This window comes from Motacilla alba, chromosome 10, assembly GCF_015832195.1.
Source record: "Motacilla alba alba isolate MOTALB_02 chromosome 10, Motacilla_alba_V1.0_pri, whole genome shotgun sequence".
In the NCBI taxonomy this organism is placed as follows: domain Eukaryota; kingdom Metazoa; phylum Chordata; class Aves; order Passeriformes; family Motacillidae; genus Motacilla; species Motacilla alba.
Genome location: NC_052025.1, coordinates 12543339 through 12560505, shown reverse-complemented (window position 1 = coordinate 12560505; position 17167 = coordinate 12543339). Strand labels below are relative to the sequence as shown.

Sequence of the window (17167 nt, the reverse complement as noted above, 5' to 3'; positions counted from 1 at the left end):
TTGGTTATCAGGAGGGCAGTTCACAGAGTTGTAACTGGAGTAGTTTCTAGGTAAAAAGGATGCCCTAGTGATTAAAGCACAGTGTTTGCAATGCAGACTCTTACTCGAGAGCTGTCAGCTCTGGCTTTCTCCTCAGTTGAGAAACTGAAATATGTGCAGTCTGTTCTCTATGGGCTTAGGGAAGAAGTGTAAAAAACTATTTTCTGTTCCATGATGGCAGTGGGGGAAGAAATGCCAGTTGTCCTCAATCAAGTTGCTTCCAGTATTTTTTTAAGCTTTTCTTAAGCAGTGACCTCTCCATCTGAGCAAGTGGTGTACTTCTGGCAACCTTCAGAAAGGAGAGCATCTCATTGCAAATTTCTGATAATTCTCTAGCCTCTTATCTGTTAACTTGACACTTAGATAGTTAAAGCTGACACAAGGCAACTCTCACTAATTCATGCTCTGAATGATGTGGGCCTTTTCCCTTGGTTTAAGCTGTAAGTGAGGCTATGCCTTAAATTTTAATTCAGCTTCTGACTTGGTAGGTTCACCTTCCTCCTGCAGTGAGTGCCCTGTGAACTTTGACTCCTCCGGGAAAGAGCCGCACCACAAACCAGATCCAGGAGCCAATCCAAGCTTTTGAAAAATGAAGTCTTCAGGGTAGATCAGTTCCTGTCCCAGCAGTGCTGTGACAGACGTATCTAAAGCCCCAAATTACCTGTTTCATGAAACCATTGCATTAATTGCATATGAGTAGATACTGAATGCATGTGTATAGGTTGCAGTTGGATGTTTACATGTTCCATTGTTTCAGGGAGTGTAAAGTGACAGCTGAGAGGAAACTAAGGGAGGATGCAAAACTTCAGAGTGTGACCAGCTGGTCTATTCCTGTCTTCAGTGAAACTTGACAGTGTATTAAAGTGATGGATAAATACCAGTTGTCCAACATGGCAGCTGCTGTTCACCTGTGAAGTATTTTCCTATGCTTTGTGCAGGGTGATAAGTTTTAGTATGTAGACATCTACATAGTACATGTAATTTGTTTGGGATCATGTAAGCTGGCTTCTCCGTGATTGAAATAATAATTAAGGGATAAAAAAAGCAGCACCCCACTCCACTCCCCCCCCTCCAGAATAGCATTGAGGTTAAAATAAAGTAATACCTTTGAGTCCCTTGACTAAATTTAAGTGTATTGCAAGAGATGAGGAATGCAGCTTTGCCACAAGGAACGCTGTACTTATACCTCTTCTGCTGAAAACTTGTCCTCACATACCCTCTTTCTTTGGTCAGGTTTTAGCTTTAGGTTGAGTTCCCCATCAAACCACAGTAAGGGTATTGTATAATTTTACACACTTAAATTAGATATAGTGCATAATTCTAAATAGAACTACATATCATGCATGATAATCACAGTGTTCTTGGAAGTTAAGCTGAATTCAAGATGCCCTAGCCAGAAATGATGACAGTTTTATTTATTAACGCATAGGAACCCCGATATTAGAGCAGGAGCTCCCTTAGCATTAGACCCACGTAGAACTGTGGCATTATAAGCTAATTAAAATTCTACATAGTGCTGTTTATGAAAACAAATTATAATGTGTTTTGTGCTTACTGTCAGTTCTCAGCAACAGGTGCTTTGTTAACAAGAAGCTGTCTATTTCGGGAACTCGTGTTAAAGTGGCTTTTATCTCTTCTGGGTTTGATATGCTTAAAATAAGTGAAACTTATGCTGTATTGAGAGAAGATTACTTATTCACTGAAGCTCAAAAGAAGCGATTACTGAATCTATATCTATTCTTTCAGTAATTATGAAGGTAATCTTGTAAGTGTTTGAATCCTTCTTACAGATTATTTCTCATCAGTGCGTTAAGTCAAACCTGTTTTAAAATACAGCACTAAAGATAGTTTATGGAATTGCTCCTCTGCATCCCTGTTGGCCTGGTATTCTAAAAGAATTCAGAGAATTCTAGAATCTCCTGATTCTAATTCTATACAACCTCTGATTTCTGAAATGACCAGCTTCAATATCTGATACCAGAGAAAGCAGAATCCAACCCTGTCTGGTCTGTTTCAGAGTAGCTTTCTTACCTTTTGTAGAGCATTTTAAAAGAAGGCATTTCTGTTATCTGACAGATTTCAAGTAAATCTTAAATTTATGGGACTGTGAAGGGCATCTCTAGTATTCCTGCAGCACCTGAATGCCAGAATACAGATAGGAGATGGCACAAACTCCAGAGGAAAGAAAAGGGCTCCTCAAGCAATGTCTGTGACTTGTATGGCTCGGCACCAGTTCAGCCACACATGATGGAAACTGTGAGAGCTGACATAGCCAACTGCTGATGAGCAATTACTGACATGGTTTGATTTTTCTAATGGGTGTAACTTCTGAATTTTTATTCCTCTGGAGCAGAGATGCCAGAGCAAGCACTAAAAAGGTGTTCTTTTAAAAGTAGCTGCATGTTCTGTAACTTTGTGTAAGGTTTCTGCATCAGTCTTGTCTCAGAGACAGCCATGTTTCAAAAGTGCCTGCTCAGCCTCTCTGCCTTAAATCTTGGGTGAGCTGGGGAGCCTAAACTGAGTAAGTACTACTTTATATTTGGGGGGACACTTTTCACTGGCTTGTGCATGGGCATAGAGTGCTTTGGGTAGGACAGCATGACCAGAGGGGTGGCTGGCCAGTGTCTTCTCTGTGTTCCTCAGATAGGCCTCTTGAACTTCTTTCACTGGGCCTCTCCCAGGGATGCCAGATCATAACCAGCTTCCTGAAACGCATGATATACTCGTTTCTCTTTACTTTCCTTTGTAACTCACTTGGAAATTGTCTTTACTATGTACTGAACAACTATAGTTACTGTGTTGCTCTCAGTGCTTTTAATGTTTAACTAGTTATCTTTATTGAAGGTCCCTGTCATAGCTTGCTGTAAACAAGCATGTCTAGCTCCAAGGGTTGTTTGTTGTTTTTTCTCTTGAACCCAAGAAGTGAGTTTTGTTGTGTGTGTAGGTTTTGTTTTGTTGTTTTCACTTGCGTTCAGGTTGACCTCTCCAAAAAGGCAGCTTTGTCAGCTTAGATTTTCTGATAGTCATCACTGGAGAGACAGAAACTTAGAACATGCTGGTGGTGCCTCTTTCTGAAAGCATTTCTGTGTTGCTCTGGACTGGAGTTTGCTGGATGAACTGGGGTTGCCTACAAATGTATTGTGCTACTGGGGAATAAGAGGCTTTTAAATTTTCTAAGTCAGAGGAAAAAAAGGTGTTTCTTTGAATCTCAGGAAGTTTGAATGCTGTCATATGCAAGGGTCTAATTCTAGTGGTGCTGCAGTGTTAGTCTAGAACAACTAGGAGGTCCCAATGTGCAGGCTTAAATATACAAACAATGATAATCCATGGCTTCCTGACTTGTGTTTTACTGCTTTAGACTCAAATTTAAATGCATGATAAATAGGAGTGTTGGAGGCTTTATACAGAGTGCTGCACTTAAATTTTTAGGTGTCTTAGCAGGTAGCAGATGCTCCATAAAGTAGTGGTCATTCCTGCAGAAAACTCAGCATCACACCAGTAGCTCTGTGTGGCAGCTTTCTGCAGTTCCAGTGCAGATCCTTTTGCCTGTACTCTGCCTCTTTTAAATTCTTTTAAATCCAAAATAGATAAAATATGATTCTTCCTACTAGGTGATAAAATGTACCTTGTACAGTGCTTGTTAGTTGTCTGGGTTTTTTTAAGAATTAATCTTCAGTAGAGTAATGATGTTCATGGAATTGGCCCTTTATTGGTGCGTTGACTATACTAGAAAGTTTGGAAATTAACTATGAAAATTTTGTTTATACTTGTTTCTGTTTGTAGACTTTAAGTAGTTACTGCAAGCAGTTAGATGCTTTTGCACGAGGTGAATGAGAGTCTGAGGTACCACTTTTACAGAAGTTAATCTTTGGGCCGGGTAATCCATGCTTTGCAAAGGTTAAGCATGGTCACAAGTAGTAATTACAGTTTCAAAGTAACATCTATTAATAGTGTATGTAGACAAGCGTGGAAAACTGAGTCCTTATTATCAGTGATCTCCTTGATACCAGTATAGAATCTGTGCATCTTTGTTCTTGCTTAGCAAGAGTGGAGAAGTTGTAGTGAAATGTTTTCTTGTTCCTTGTGTAACCTTGAGTACAAGAGCAGTCAGCTGTACTTAGCAGCATACACGCTTTAACACTGGAGGCTTTGTCTGTACCAGGTGTTCTGGGTTTATGATATTCTGGCTCAGATTAGTTACAAAAGTTGCTAATGTTCTGTCCCTTCCTAAGACCTGAACTGTCTCTTTTCTGTCCATCTGCCACTTTCTCTCATGATTGTGTCTTTTTTCCACTAGAGTGATTCTTTCACAGTCTTTCTGACATCTTAAATCTGAGGTATTGCTTTCTTAAGAGCTCCAATTTTATTTATATTTTAGTTCTTGTATGGAAGGATTTAAGCTTGCTAACTAATAAAAATTGGAAGTGAAGAAAAGACTTCTAACTCTTTACACCTTTTTGTAAAGTTTCTGCTAGGAGTGTCTAGTATAAGTACTTGATTGTAGCCTAAATTAAGTCTGTGCATGAAACAAAAATAAAAAGCTGTTCAACAGGAATAGACAGGAACATAGTAGATATTAAATGGCTTGTCAAGTGAGTTAAAAGAACATCTTATGTAAGTCTTTGGTCACTAGCGTGAGTATTTTGTTTTTGTTATGAAGTCATATAAATTCTACTTCACATTGCAATTTAAAACTTTGTTTGAGCAGGAAGAAAACTGGAGGCTGAGTGGAATGAGTGGAAAGCTTTAAAATGTATGGATTCTCTTGGTGCTGAGGAAGTTGGAACTCCTGTGTTTTGAAAAATGCAGCAGCTGTGTGTTCTGCTGCTACAGGAACAAAGAGGTCACTGCCCTTACAGATCTGCTTGCATAGCTGGTCCTTAACCATATTCACTTTTTTTAACTCAAAGCATTCTGATGAAACTGGGTCAGAGTGTAACTACACATGTAGCTGTGCTGGCAAATGTGAACCAGCTGCAGTGCTTTAGCAAGGGTGAGCTGTAAGATGAAATGACATGTCTGACTGCAACCAGCAAGCCGGGCTGAGCTGTAATGACTGAGGCCCCTATTCAAATCTGCCAGTTCTTCTTGGCTCCATAGCAAGTTGCTGGGACATGATAATGCCTTAAAGCAGCTACAAATGACTGCTCAGTGAATGTAAATTGGAGCCTTTTGGGAGACAGCAATGGGGTAAAAAAAAAAACCAAAAAAACAGGACTGTTCTGTAGCTTGCTATTAATTTGTGATTCTAGTGCTTTATACCCTGAGTAGTGTCCTGCTGGAAGCAGGACACCTGAGCAGCAAATTCCAATATGAACCAGTATCCTCAATCATAGCCAGTGCTTTGGGAGCTTCTGCAGCAAGATTCAACAGAACTTTGTTCTTGGGCTTTTATTGCCCTTTGTTTTGATAAGCCTGTAGAGAAATGCATTTCCTATTTATTGCCTTTTGTACCAGCCTGCCTTTTCATACGGTGGTACAGGTGGTATTGGGTATCTGTGCCAGTACATGGTACAAAGTGAAGTGTGTTTTTGTGTGCCCAACTTTGTGTCTTATTTGTGCTTGGAATGAAGCTTTGTATGTCTAAGCAACACACATTACCACTTCTGCAGCTGCTTCTTTGCTTCGTTAACACAAAGAGAAAATGACCATTAGTGTTGATGCTACTTCAGTCAGTTCTGAACTGCTTCATTATAAGGGTGATTATGACAGAGGAGGGGATATTTTAATCACTTGTTAAAATTGGATTTATCATTGGAGGTGAGTGTCAGGTAAAACTGTGCTGATTTTGACAGTGAAGAGTAGCTCACACTGTGTTCTGCTTTCTCTTTGAGCAGCAGTTTCGAAGCTGGCATCAGAATGGTTCAAACTGTGTCCGTTGTGCTGCTGAGGCACAATGCTGTTTGGGTGGTCTCAGCATTAGCTTTTGGGAGAGATCCTTCCCATACCAGTCACAGATTTTAGGAGTGTTTGCAGAACACAAGACTGTACTGCAGGATGTGAGGATCTGCTTGTTTTCCTTACCAGAGCTTGAAGCACGAGGGTAACTGGTATTTGAGAGACTTTTTTCTTTGGGGAAGACAGATGAAGAGAAAGCTGACTTCTGTGCCAGATTTTTTTTTTCTTGTCCAGAATTGGAGGGGGGGGGGGGTGCAGTGAAAGAGATTATTCTTAAACCTTGTGTGTTTAATCCTGCTAAATGCTGCTCTCTCTGATCTTACTGATTAACATTTGAAGCCTATAAAGCTAGGGTATCAGTTATTTGAAACTAGTGGCATATAAACATTTTAATTAAAAGGAAAAGAAGAAAGGGGGTGTGGGGAGGAAGACCAATATCACAGTGCCTGCTCTGTGGGGAAAAGATGTCCTCAAGTATTTTGTTGCTTGCCTTACAGAGTATTGGAAGATGTTTGTCTTTCTCTGGAGAACTTGATGTCCAGAAGATACGCTCTGCTTTAGTGTTTCTACAGCTTCAATTCTGTACATTTTATAGGCATGTCCTTTGCATAATTTTTGCTTGGTACAGAGAGGAATTTACTCTGAGGATGTAATGGTGAGGGATGAGGAAAAGTAGCACCTGTAGCAGCAGCAGTAAGAGGGCATTATTAAATGAATGAAGTTGTGTATTGCAGGAGTAACAGGAACAGGTAGACTAAGCACCTTATTTGTAGGAAAAGAAGGACTTAGCCTGCAGAGGTGTGTGCTGCCATGCTTCTAGTGACAGGAACTATCTTTAAGACAACAGTTGGAGGTAATTTCAGCTGAAGTTTAGCAATTTTTAGCTAATACAGAAAGAGGGTGTTTATTCCATAATCTTCAATGAAGTAGATGTTCTGGGGTTGCACTGAGAGGAGTTGTTTTAAGCTCTTGCACTTCCCTCTAGTCTGTTCCTTCTCATTAGGGCTTGTACAACTGGTTATACAACTATATGGTAGAGCAAAGCAGGGATTGTGCTTAAAATATTGTTAAGAGCTCTGTCATTTTGGTTTTTTTTTTCTTTAAGATAAGTAAATTCTGCATTCAGAATTACCTTCAGAATTCATAGCATTACTCTATGAATGCAATGCAGGCACAGCTCTGGGGAACAGGCAGAGCCCAGAGGCATTTCCAGGAGCTTGACAAGCTCCACGTTTGTTTTGTGACACCTCAGACCGAGAGGGACATGCATGTTGACCTCAAGACCTTGTTGTCATTTCAGCTATGAAGCTGCTTCAAATGTCATGCTGAAGCCAAGCTAGGGGAAGCCGTTTTTGAAATTATGGATAGTGTATGCACTTGGGATTTATTTTACAGTAGGCTTGATGCTCAGCAAGGGCTTGCTGCCCCTAAAAAGGGCTGTCCTATTTTTAGCCATGTCACTTCCTGTGCAGTGTATGTCATTTCTCTGGAGCTGATCTTCTATCAGATGAGCAAGCTCTCCAGTGCACCAGAACAAATATTTGTGTTGTTTGCATGAGATGGCTGAGCTGATGCGGCTGCAGGCAGGGATGGGGGGCAGCAATGGCCAGAGCTGTGGGAGCATGCCTGCCCCTCTGACAGTGGTTTCAACAGTGACTGCCCACCTCCACTGCTTTATGGGATGTTTGGGCTCGCTGATGCTGTGGATCTTCCTGCATGAGGCATTACGGTTTTGAAACAAAAATCATCTGAAGCTGAGCCAAGAACTGGGCTGGTGGGAGGTCCTTCCCTCCCCCAAAAACATCTGCTCCGTGATCTCTCGCTGCCCGTGTTTGCTGCGGTGGGGCCAGAGTCCGGCTGCTCTGCTGGTGGCAGTTTGCCTGGGGCCCGGAGTTCCCGCGGCAGCAGCGCTCTGTCATCCGGCCCCAGTGCTGTGTACAGGAGAGGCATGGCTCGAGTGCAGCGGCAGGAACTGCCAGTACGGTCCCTTTCCTTCTCTTTTCCATGTCTGGTTTTGGCTAGTGGTTCTCTTAGCAGAGAACTGCTGCTGAAACGGGCATTTCCACACGTGTCTGCAGCTAGACCCTCTCTCCTGCCCAAATGGCACATGTGACAAATGAGCTCAGAAACCAATCTGTGTTGAAACTAATTGGCAGGAGGTGGAGTGGTTGATGTTTTTAAAGTTTGATCATTTCCTTGTTTCATTTTGGTACATGTGAGCACTGAAAGGGAGGGCGAAGCACGGGAGCGCTTATTGTATTGGTTTGGCATTCTGTGGCTTTAGGGTTCAAATAGATGAGTTCAACCGTCCAAGGACCTTCCAGGCTGTTAAAACATGTGTTGTCCCTCCTGGTCACATGTCCTTCCTCACATCAGTTCCAGATGCTCTCCTGTGTTGGACTTTCTACTTGTTGTGTTTTTGCGTGTGAACTGATTGAGCTCACTGAACTGTCAGAAAGCTTTGTGTTGGTGATGGTCCTTTCTTTTCCTGGTGGGTTTTTTTGGTAGCTCACAGCAGTAATTGTGTGGGTAAGGTGGATTGTACCCAATTGTCCCCTTCATACCCAACAAGCTGTCTTGGTGCAAGTTCTCCTTTGACTTCATAACGTTGCATCAGGTTGATCCTATCTCTTATTTATTATATTTCTCAAATATTAGCAACCAATGAAAGATCTTCCGCTTCCTGTGGCCCTTATTAAAACTCTTCAGAAGAATCCCTGGCACTTCCCCTTGGAGATTGAAGTGTTCTGGAGCCTCATGCCAGTGGCTTGTGCTTTGACTGGTGACAGGATCCACTGGTTAATGAACTTGGGAACTGGCTTAGCTGGAACTCAGGCCAGCTTTTCTTGTTTTTCGTCTGGGCATCTTTGGGCACCTTTCACAGTTTGTTTTTCGAATGGAGGAGAACTTTTTTTTTTACATCCAAGTTAGAGATTGTTATTCCATGTCTGCGTTAGCACCTGATCCCTACAGCAATGTTGTGTTGGAGAATATTAGCAGTTACTGAGTTCCTGTGTGCTGCTTGAAGCTAATATTGAACAGAAAGAAAATCATGGTACAATCTGGAAGTTAGTGTCGGGTTCTTTAATATGCTGCTGCCTAAAGTTAAAAGGATTAATACTATATTGTGACATTGAATCTCTATTAGCTCTTGAAATATTCGGTCGAAAGTGTTGTTAATTAGTCTTTCAATCTTAAACATTCTATGCCAAAAGTGACTTGCATAAGGTTTCAGCTTTTAATTGGTTCTGGTTACTAAAGCACAGCAAACTCATATTCATTTGCACTTCCCTGAAATGGCTTCTCTGAAATGTTGGGCCCAGCATAAGAATTAAATTCCACATGCACTACTTGCAGTTTCATTCTGAAAGACTGTCTGGAGAAAAGCAGGAATGAAAGTGCTCTTTCAGCTACAAGTGCAGTACTTCAGCAAAAATCAAATTTAGCTGTCGTGTGAGGTCAATAGGGGCTTTGTATGTTGAAAGCAAGTGATTGTCTGTTGGGGTGGGGGAGTGTAATCAACAGCTGAAATAAGCTTAATTGCAGGTTGAAGCTGAAAAAGATACTATCAGATTTTGGTTGTCTTCCTGCCTGTACCTCTTCCTTGTCTTGTATCTTGAATCCTTCCTCGTCCGTAGAGTACCTTATTGCTGTGAGCAGAAGACTTGACTTGTTTCTGTGTTGCTGTTGGCTTTGCAACCCAGAGGTTTGCTCTTGGTATCAATTTCATATGTTTTGGGGAAATAAAAACAAAATGGAGTGCATGTGGGTGTGAGAGGAGATGAGGAGATTTCTCTGGAAACAAAATAATGGGAATGTTGTTTGTGTTTGGCTTTGAATACATCTTAAGTAGAAGGAAATCTTAATGTGGCACTTCTTACTATGGTTTCATCTAGTTTTATAACATGGCAATTGGTGAAGTGTTCAAGTATCTTGAAAGCCCTTTCCCACTGGATTTTTTTGTTTGAAATGTACACTGATGTTACTTGCAAGATTGATTTTATTTTTGCAGTAATATTGGTTATCTTTGGTTTGACTTGCAAGAATTAAAATTACCTATGCTTCAGCTTACTTTTTAATCAGGAAATGGTGATCTTGAATTAAATATAAGTAATTTATACCTTGGCATACCTAGTTTCTTAATGGTGAGATGTTGTTTTTTTTTTTTTTTTTTCCAAAATTGGTAAAGAAGTGCAATTGTATATTTATGGAGGGGGAAAAATGGAAAATTAATTTTGTCTCATGAAATGACATGTCAAAAATTATTTCCAAGGTAGACCACTTGATAATAGTTAGAAATCTCAGAACACTCATGGAAATTGTCATTTGTTGTAATTTTCTTGTAATGTCTTACAAATATCTGTAAACTTGATTAATACAAGCCAGGGGGAAAGAATTATACAGTCTTTATTTAACATCCTTAAATTTAGGTTTTATAATGTGGCAACTCATATCTCTCAACTTACGTATCTATTACTTCTCATTTTTGTTATATTTTCACCGTGAATTTATAAATAGGAGGTTGTGTACGTGGTCTAATACTTTTGACTGTAGGGGTGATTTTCTCACTGTGTGAAAAATCACAGTAAGGGGTTTGTGGTAAGCAGTTGTGTCGTCTTTCACTAATGACACAGTGACTAAACAGTGACATGTGGATTCATGTGACTGTTGTTAATTATAATTATGCAGCGAGTAAGCCTGTGTTACCATGCTTGTCTCTATTTTACAGCTCTCATGCACAGTGTCAGGTGTTCAGGTTTCACTAAAGTGTCCCCCTCCCCTACTCCCCTTACCTGACTGCCAGAAGCAGTAATACTTCTAATATTTGATAAAATTACTTATCTCTGTGGGGTATATATTGAAAATAAATTGGTGGGGCTGGGAGGGTGGGTCATGCAAAGCCTACATATGACTGTATTTGTGTTATTGGGCAGACTTTATAGACTTTTTGGGAAAGGGCACCGAGTTACCCACAAGGCATTTTTTCTGGATGGTCTTTTTGCTGAGCTATAGGAAATTCCAAATTTTCAAATGTCAGCTGTATAAGAAGGGTTTTTTCAGGCCTCTAAATGCTGGGTTGTGTGTATCAATTTCAGGTTTATAGAAGAAGGGAGAATGGCTCAAGAAACTAACCGTAGCCAAGTGCCTATGCTTTGTTCCACTGGCTGCGGATTTTACGGGAATCCTCGCACAAATGGCATGTGCTCAGTGTGCTACAAAGAACACCTTCAAAGGCAGAACAGTAATGGTAGAATTAGCCCTCCTGGTAAGTAACCCCAGCACACGTTTGTGTGTCAGCTGCTCAACCTGACACGGCTTCCTGCCCATGTCCAGATACTGATTGTTGGGGCATTAGTGCAAACCATTTCATTCCAGCATCTTACCTTATGGAACGAGCTTGGATGGAATGCTCATAATGTAATTGTGTTGCCACTAATCTGTTCAGAAGACTCTCACTAATACCTTTTGTATTCATTGGAGTTTTTCTGATTTGAAATTATAAAAATGCAGAAAAAACACTACAACATATTTTTGCTGAAATTACTCACAGAGATAGGATTGCGTTTGGGGATTGCTTGTGAAAGGCCTTTTAAGTACAGGTATTTCATCTCTGTGACCTCATTCTTCAAGATTAACCTGTAAACACTTGATAGTGATGCCTTTTCCTTTTGATGGCCTTCAGGGGCTTTTGTGGACATCTTTCCATAACTACCTCTGAAGGCCTTCAAGGAAAGATCTGCTCTTATATTACCTCCTTACTAAAATTATCTCGAGTTTTATTTCCAGGTTGGGAAAAGGCAACAATAGTTCAGTTCTCCTGAACTTCACATATTTTCTGTTCTTTTTGGCCCAGTGCCCTGTGTACTCTTGCCTTTCCTTCAAACTGACCTTTTAAAGTAGAAGCAATATCTTCTATTGAAATCTGGGAATCTGGGTTCTACATGTTCAAAATGCATCTGGAGTTGGCATTAGGATGTTATACTGGTGTTCTCCCAGATCCATCTTGGTTTTTTAAACAAAACATCAGCTTCTCGTGTCAGAGTTCAGCAGTTTATGCTGAGAAAGCTGTTTGTAGGTGCTTTAATTAGTAAAAAATAGTAACTGCTTTGAAACTGCAGCTTCAGAATTTTCTGCAGTGTACGTTCTGGGGGCCTGGGGCCAAGCATCATTACTTTTTTGTAAAATTACATTTCCTTATAGTGTACGTAGAGATTCAATTACTCTACTGGCTGGTGTTGTAGGGGTTGAAGAGTAAAGGCAGTGTGTAACTTTTGTAATCCCAGGAAGCAGCATAACACATTTTCCCTGGGTGTGTCTTGCAGCAGCCTCTGTCAGTAGTATCACCGAGTCCTTACCGGTCCAGTGCACAGAGGGCAGTGCCCAGGAAACTCAGTCCACTTTAGATTCTACATCGACTCCATCTATGCAGCCAAGGTAAGGTGCTTCAGTCTGCTCTGTGTCTTTACAGAAAAATCTCTGCCAAAATGATTAAATGAAGTGTGCTGATCCTGCATAATTAAATGCTGGAGCTAGGATTAGGAAAAGGTGTAAGATTTCAGTGCTAACTTTAAAGCATGGGATCTCAGGGTGAATGCTAGCAGATCTCTGTGCTTCATCTGGCATTCAAATGGAAATTTGTCTTTAGAATTTAGCCTCAAATAGAAGTTGTCAGTTTCTGTTCTACAGAGATTTGTCTGGCTGCTCTTCTGCTTCCTCAACTTGTAGTTGTGCATTTACCAAAGGAGAACTCTTCTCATCCTGGAAATTTGAGGATTTTCTAAAATGGCAGGGAGCTGTTTACGAGAGCTCTCATAAATAAATGTATGATAATGTGTTAACAAGCCAGTTGCTTTGCAAGAAGTGGAGAGTACTAGAACAGGGTAAAGACACGAGTCTTGGTACAAGTTGTGCTACTGAACTGTTCTCTTATTAAACAAGTAATTTTCATCTGGGTTATTCAGGGATACATAATATCCTCTTATAAATCACTCAGACTTACTAAGTGTTCTCCATTTGTAAAAGCTAAATATTTGTTTATATTTAGTGGCTCCATTTCAGTTTAGAGTGACACAACCAACAGCAGCTTAAGCACTTTGGAAATTTTTTGAGTGAAAAGTGTTAGTGTGTTACATACTATGGAAGCTAAACTTGCAGTAATACTCATTTCAACTTTTCTTTAAAAAATGAATATAGTAGAACACAGGCCAAGGGAGATTTCATCAGTTACTGCTGATTGATTCTGCTCAGACTTTTCTGCTCCCTAGCTTTTTATAGGAGGTGTTATCTCATGCTTGGATCCTGCATATGAACTGAGAGCTAGGTGCCATGCTTGATGCTATATTTAGTCTTTCCATTCTGAGGTTTATAGTTGGGGTAGAAAATACGTATCTTACCCTGAAACAACTCTTCTGGTGTGTGTAAAAAAAAAAAAAGTTCATCCAGGTCAATGCACAGATGTGAACCAATTACAGTGCCTTGCCTTTGTTCTGTCACAACTTCAATAAAACCATGAAAGAATAGAAGCACCTCACTGATCACTGGCTTGATTACTGGCTGCAGGAGAAAGGAGTGATTGTTGCTCTTGGACTTGCACTTGAAAAAAATCAGTGTCACTTGCTTGGGTTTTTGCTTTCAAAATAAAAGCAGGAATTCGACTTCAGTCTCTGGAAATACCTCAGACTTAATTTTATCTGTCCTCAGAGTATCCTAATTGACAATGCCCTTTTGTAGGTGGCCAGATGGACAGTTCGAGACCTACGTGCAGTTCTTGACAATTAAAATTGCAACTCTAGGGCTCCTGTTGTGCCATGGAGTGCTGGTTCATGGGCTACTGGATAATCTGGTTTTTGCCTTCAGAGTGAATCCCTCAGTGGAAAGGAAGAAATGCAAATGAGATAGTGCTACCTCTTCCTTGGGACTTGAGCTCTGTCTTGTTCCATAGGAGAGCTGCTGGATGAGCAGCTTGGCTGGGAGTCATGGCTAGTGTTGAATTGCTCTCTCTAAACTGCTCGGGGGTTCATTGGTGAGTGTTCAGCTGTGCTGTGATTTAGCAGTATGGCTAAAGGGTTGGAAAGTTTAGCCTGCACCACTTTACACTGTGAAAATCCAGGGGGTTCTGTGTGCAGCTGCTGCAGCTTTATTACTGGAAACATTGACATGCTGCAATTTTCTCGTTCGTATCACCAGAACGCTGAAACTGTCTCCTCTACAATTATCTTGCTGACTTCTGTTATAAAGATCCTTGCATACTGGGTGTTGCATTGTTGCTTTGGTGTGGAATGACGGTATGCCAAACCACCCAAAATATTTTTCCTTTTTTAGAGTGGAACTGTTTTGTTGCATTCAGTACGAGTTTAAAAAAAAGTTTACCTTTTGTATCAGTTGAGATTGTAGCAGGTTTAAGTGGTTACAGAAACAACTTCGGAGTGAAATGTTCTGAGATACATTAGGGCACCTCTTGATGTGAAGGTATCTTACAGGAAAAGAATTTGGAAATGTATTATAAAAATAACTTTTTTTCTTTTGCCCCTCAGCCCTGTCTCCAGTCAGTCACTTTTAACAGAATCTGTAGCATCATCCCAACCGGATAGTACGGCTGTGGACAAAACAGTACCTGAGACAGAAGAGTTGCAAGGTTGGTGCCTAGTTTTCAGTGACAAAACTTATGAATAATGCTTTTTAAACTTCAGCTGTTCTTAATACACTCCTATTCAAAAATGTCTGATTCTCAAACCCAAATGTTTTGTGAAATCAGAAGGCAAAATAAGAATAAAGTTTCTTTTCTTAAATGGCAAGTGAAACTGAAACCTTATGTTTAATTGGTGATGTCAGTGTCTGCCATAAACAAGTGTTTTAGTTGGTGTTGGAAATGCACATCATAAATCAACATCCTGTTCTCTATGCCATGGCTGTTACACCTGAGTAGAGTTTTGAGTATGTTACTTCTCAGAGTGACCATTTACAGCACATACCAGAAGTTTATGAGCATATTTGTGGTAGAGGGTGTTTGACATATCCATTGCCAGAACAGGGTCAGTATCTTTTGTAAACAAGAAACACCTATAAAAGAACCTTTCACCTCTGAACTGTAGTGGTGTAAGATTTTGAACTACTGAAATTCACTTTATCAAATATAAAATTACCAAACCACAGGCTATGTTTGCTTGAAGTACAATGGCTAAGAGGGTTAACTATATTGGCCTAAAATCCTTCTTGCTGGTACAATGTAAAGTTTCTTTTCACTTTTTTCTTGTTTTCTATGTGCAGACTTTCAGAGCTTAAAGCTAAAAAATGTTTAATAGTATTTCTTAGGAAATGCAAAAATGCCAGATAGTGTACAAAGTGTGCTCAGACTGGTAACCTATAGGCATTATAAAGGTATTTAAAGGTAAGTCAGTGAGTATTCTGCCTTCTGCTGAGACAGTTTAGGTTTTAGTGGGGAAGATTATTTTTCTGTGGCCTAGTCTAAACATAGAAGTGTGGGTTTTTTTGCAGATACAACTTGTAATTCCACTTAAGCATTCTAAATATTAGTTCTTTGACTGTATCTCTGGTATTAAAGCTTTGCTTCTCAGATACTTTTCTAAACATGACTTGTCCTTTTCTGTAGGATGGAGTATAAGAGTCATTAGTCAGCTGCTGTGCTGAGTAAGGCTGTCTCCTTGGTTAATAAACTTAGGAGAAAGCTTTTCATTCCATTTTTTTTACTTTTACTAACCTTTGAGGTGTCAGTTATAAAAGTGTTTAGTCTTGGAAGGACACTTCTAGAGAAATGCTCTAATGCCTGTTAGGAAGTTTGTGTTCTGGAGCTGAGAGCTCTTGTCTCAGTTTTGACAATGCATCTACTGGCTTTTCACTGGGAGACAGAGGCAGTACTTTACTTTATTGACCCTGGCACTGAGGTGTCTTGGGCCTGTGAAAACACTTTTCCCAGCAAGTTTTCAGAGGCATGTTTCTCTTCTTACACACTTGGATAAATTTGTGCTGCTTCTAATTCTCCACCTCTCAAGCTCATTTTCCTTATGAGAAGATAAGAGATTTCTCAACCAGAAGCTTTGAATTTAGGGATTTAGCTGCAGGATCAACATGTATCAGGTGTTTAGGTTACTCAGCTGTGTCCTCTGTCCTTTTCTTTGTACCCTCATTTCTAAACTAAGAACATCACCAGCATGTTGTTGCAGTTCTAAATTACCATCCCTATTTATAGCTCTCTGGCAGGGTCAGCCTTACTTCCTCAAGAGTTCCTTCTGTGTTGTCCCTTAACTTAAAATCATAGGAAATGTAGTGTTTCCAGTTTTAAAGCATTTTGATTTGAAAATGTAAGTTTGGAGGGAAAGCAGCTTAGAATGGATGCTGAGAGGGATTTCATTGAATTGCTGTCACAGTTGTGCATCCTGAAGTTTCTTTTTTTTTTTTTTTGGAATTTGAATTTTAAATTGCTGAAAAGCATGTTATACAAACACGTGAATCCAAGGGGGTTTTTTAGCATTGCCTAAGTTTCTAACATTTAGGAAAAAAAATAATTCACAGCAATATGCTAGTTGGTCCCAGAGTGAAGTGTGTCTAATAGTACTTCTGTTGATGTAGGGGAACAGGAGAAATAATGTCAGTATTTATTTTGATAAAATCTTGCCTTGTGGGAATGTCTGTTCTGGGGCAAGTTGTTCTATGCTGCTGGTGTAAGTTAATGTATTGTGTTCAGCTGAGGTCCCCTTAACTTGCCATTTAACAAAAATTACCAGGCTGCAACAACATTGAATAAAAGACTGGGTGAATAATTAAGCTTTCTTAGATTACTGTTATTACTTTTCTAAAGCAGACAGATAAATGAGACTTGAGCTGTGTGCAACACAGCCCTTGCTGTTTGCAGTCAAGCTAAAACTACAAAAGGATAAAATTCCCAAAGAGCAGTTCAGATTTGTTTTTGTTGGATTTATGCATTGCAAAAGAAATAGAGGAAAACTCTAGAATATGTTAAAAAGTGTAGACTTTAGAGCTAGTGTTTGTATGGTGTTGCTTGTGGAACAGTTCAAAAGCCCAGATGCCCTAAGATAGGGACTAATAGAAATTTTTAAAATTTTAATGTTCTTAAATACCATGAACATGCCAATAAAGATTACCTAAAATGAAACTCGTTAGGTACAGTCCAGCTTTTCTAGTGGCTTTCTTCAGTTCCAAGTAATTTTAATTGCCTCCTGGGCTGTTGTGCCTTTTGCTCAACATGATGGCC

At 40.0% G+C, this 17167-nt stretch overlaps 1 protein-coding gene across 5 annotated transcripts in view; it reads left to right on the top strand.

Moving 5' to 3' along the window:
- ZFAND6 (zinc finger AN1-type containing 6) overlaps window positions 1-17167 on the top strand; it is a 36303-nt gene that overhangs the window by 13720 nt on the left and 5416 nt on the right. For all 5 annotated transcript variants that reach the window (XM_038146711.1, XM_038146712.1, XM_038146714.1 and 2 more), the window contains 3 exons: window positions 11034-11203; window positions 12261-12372; window positions 14472-14572. In XM_038146711.1, the coding sequence (XP_038002639.1) occupies window positions 11053-11203; window positions 12261-12372; window positions 14472-14572 (364 nt within the window). In that variant the 5' untranslated portion in view covers window positions 11034-11052. The remainder of the gene's footprint in view (window positions 1-11033; window positions 11204-12260; window positions 12373-14471; window positions 14573-17167) is intronic.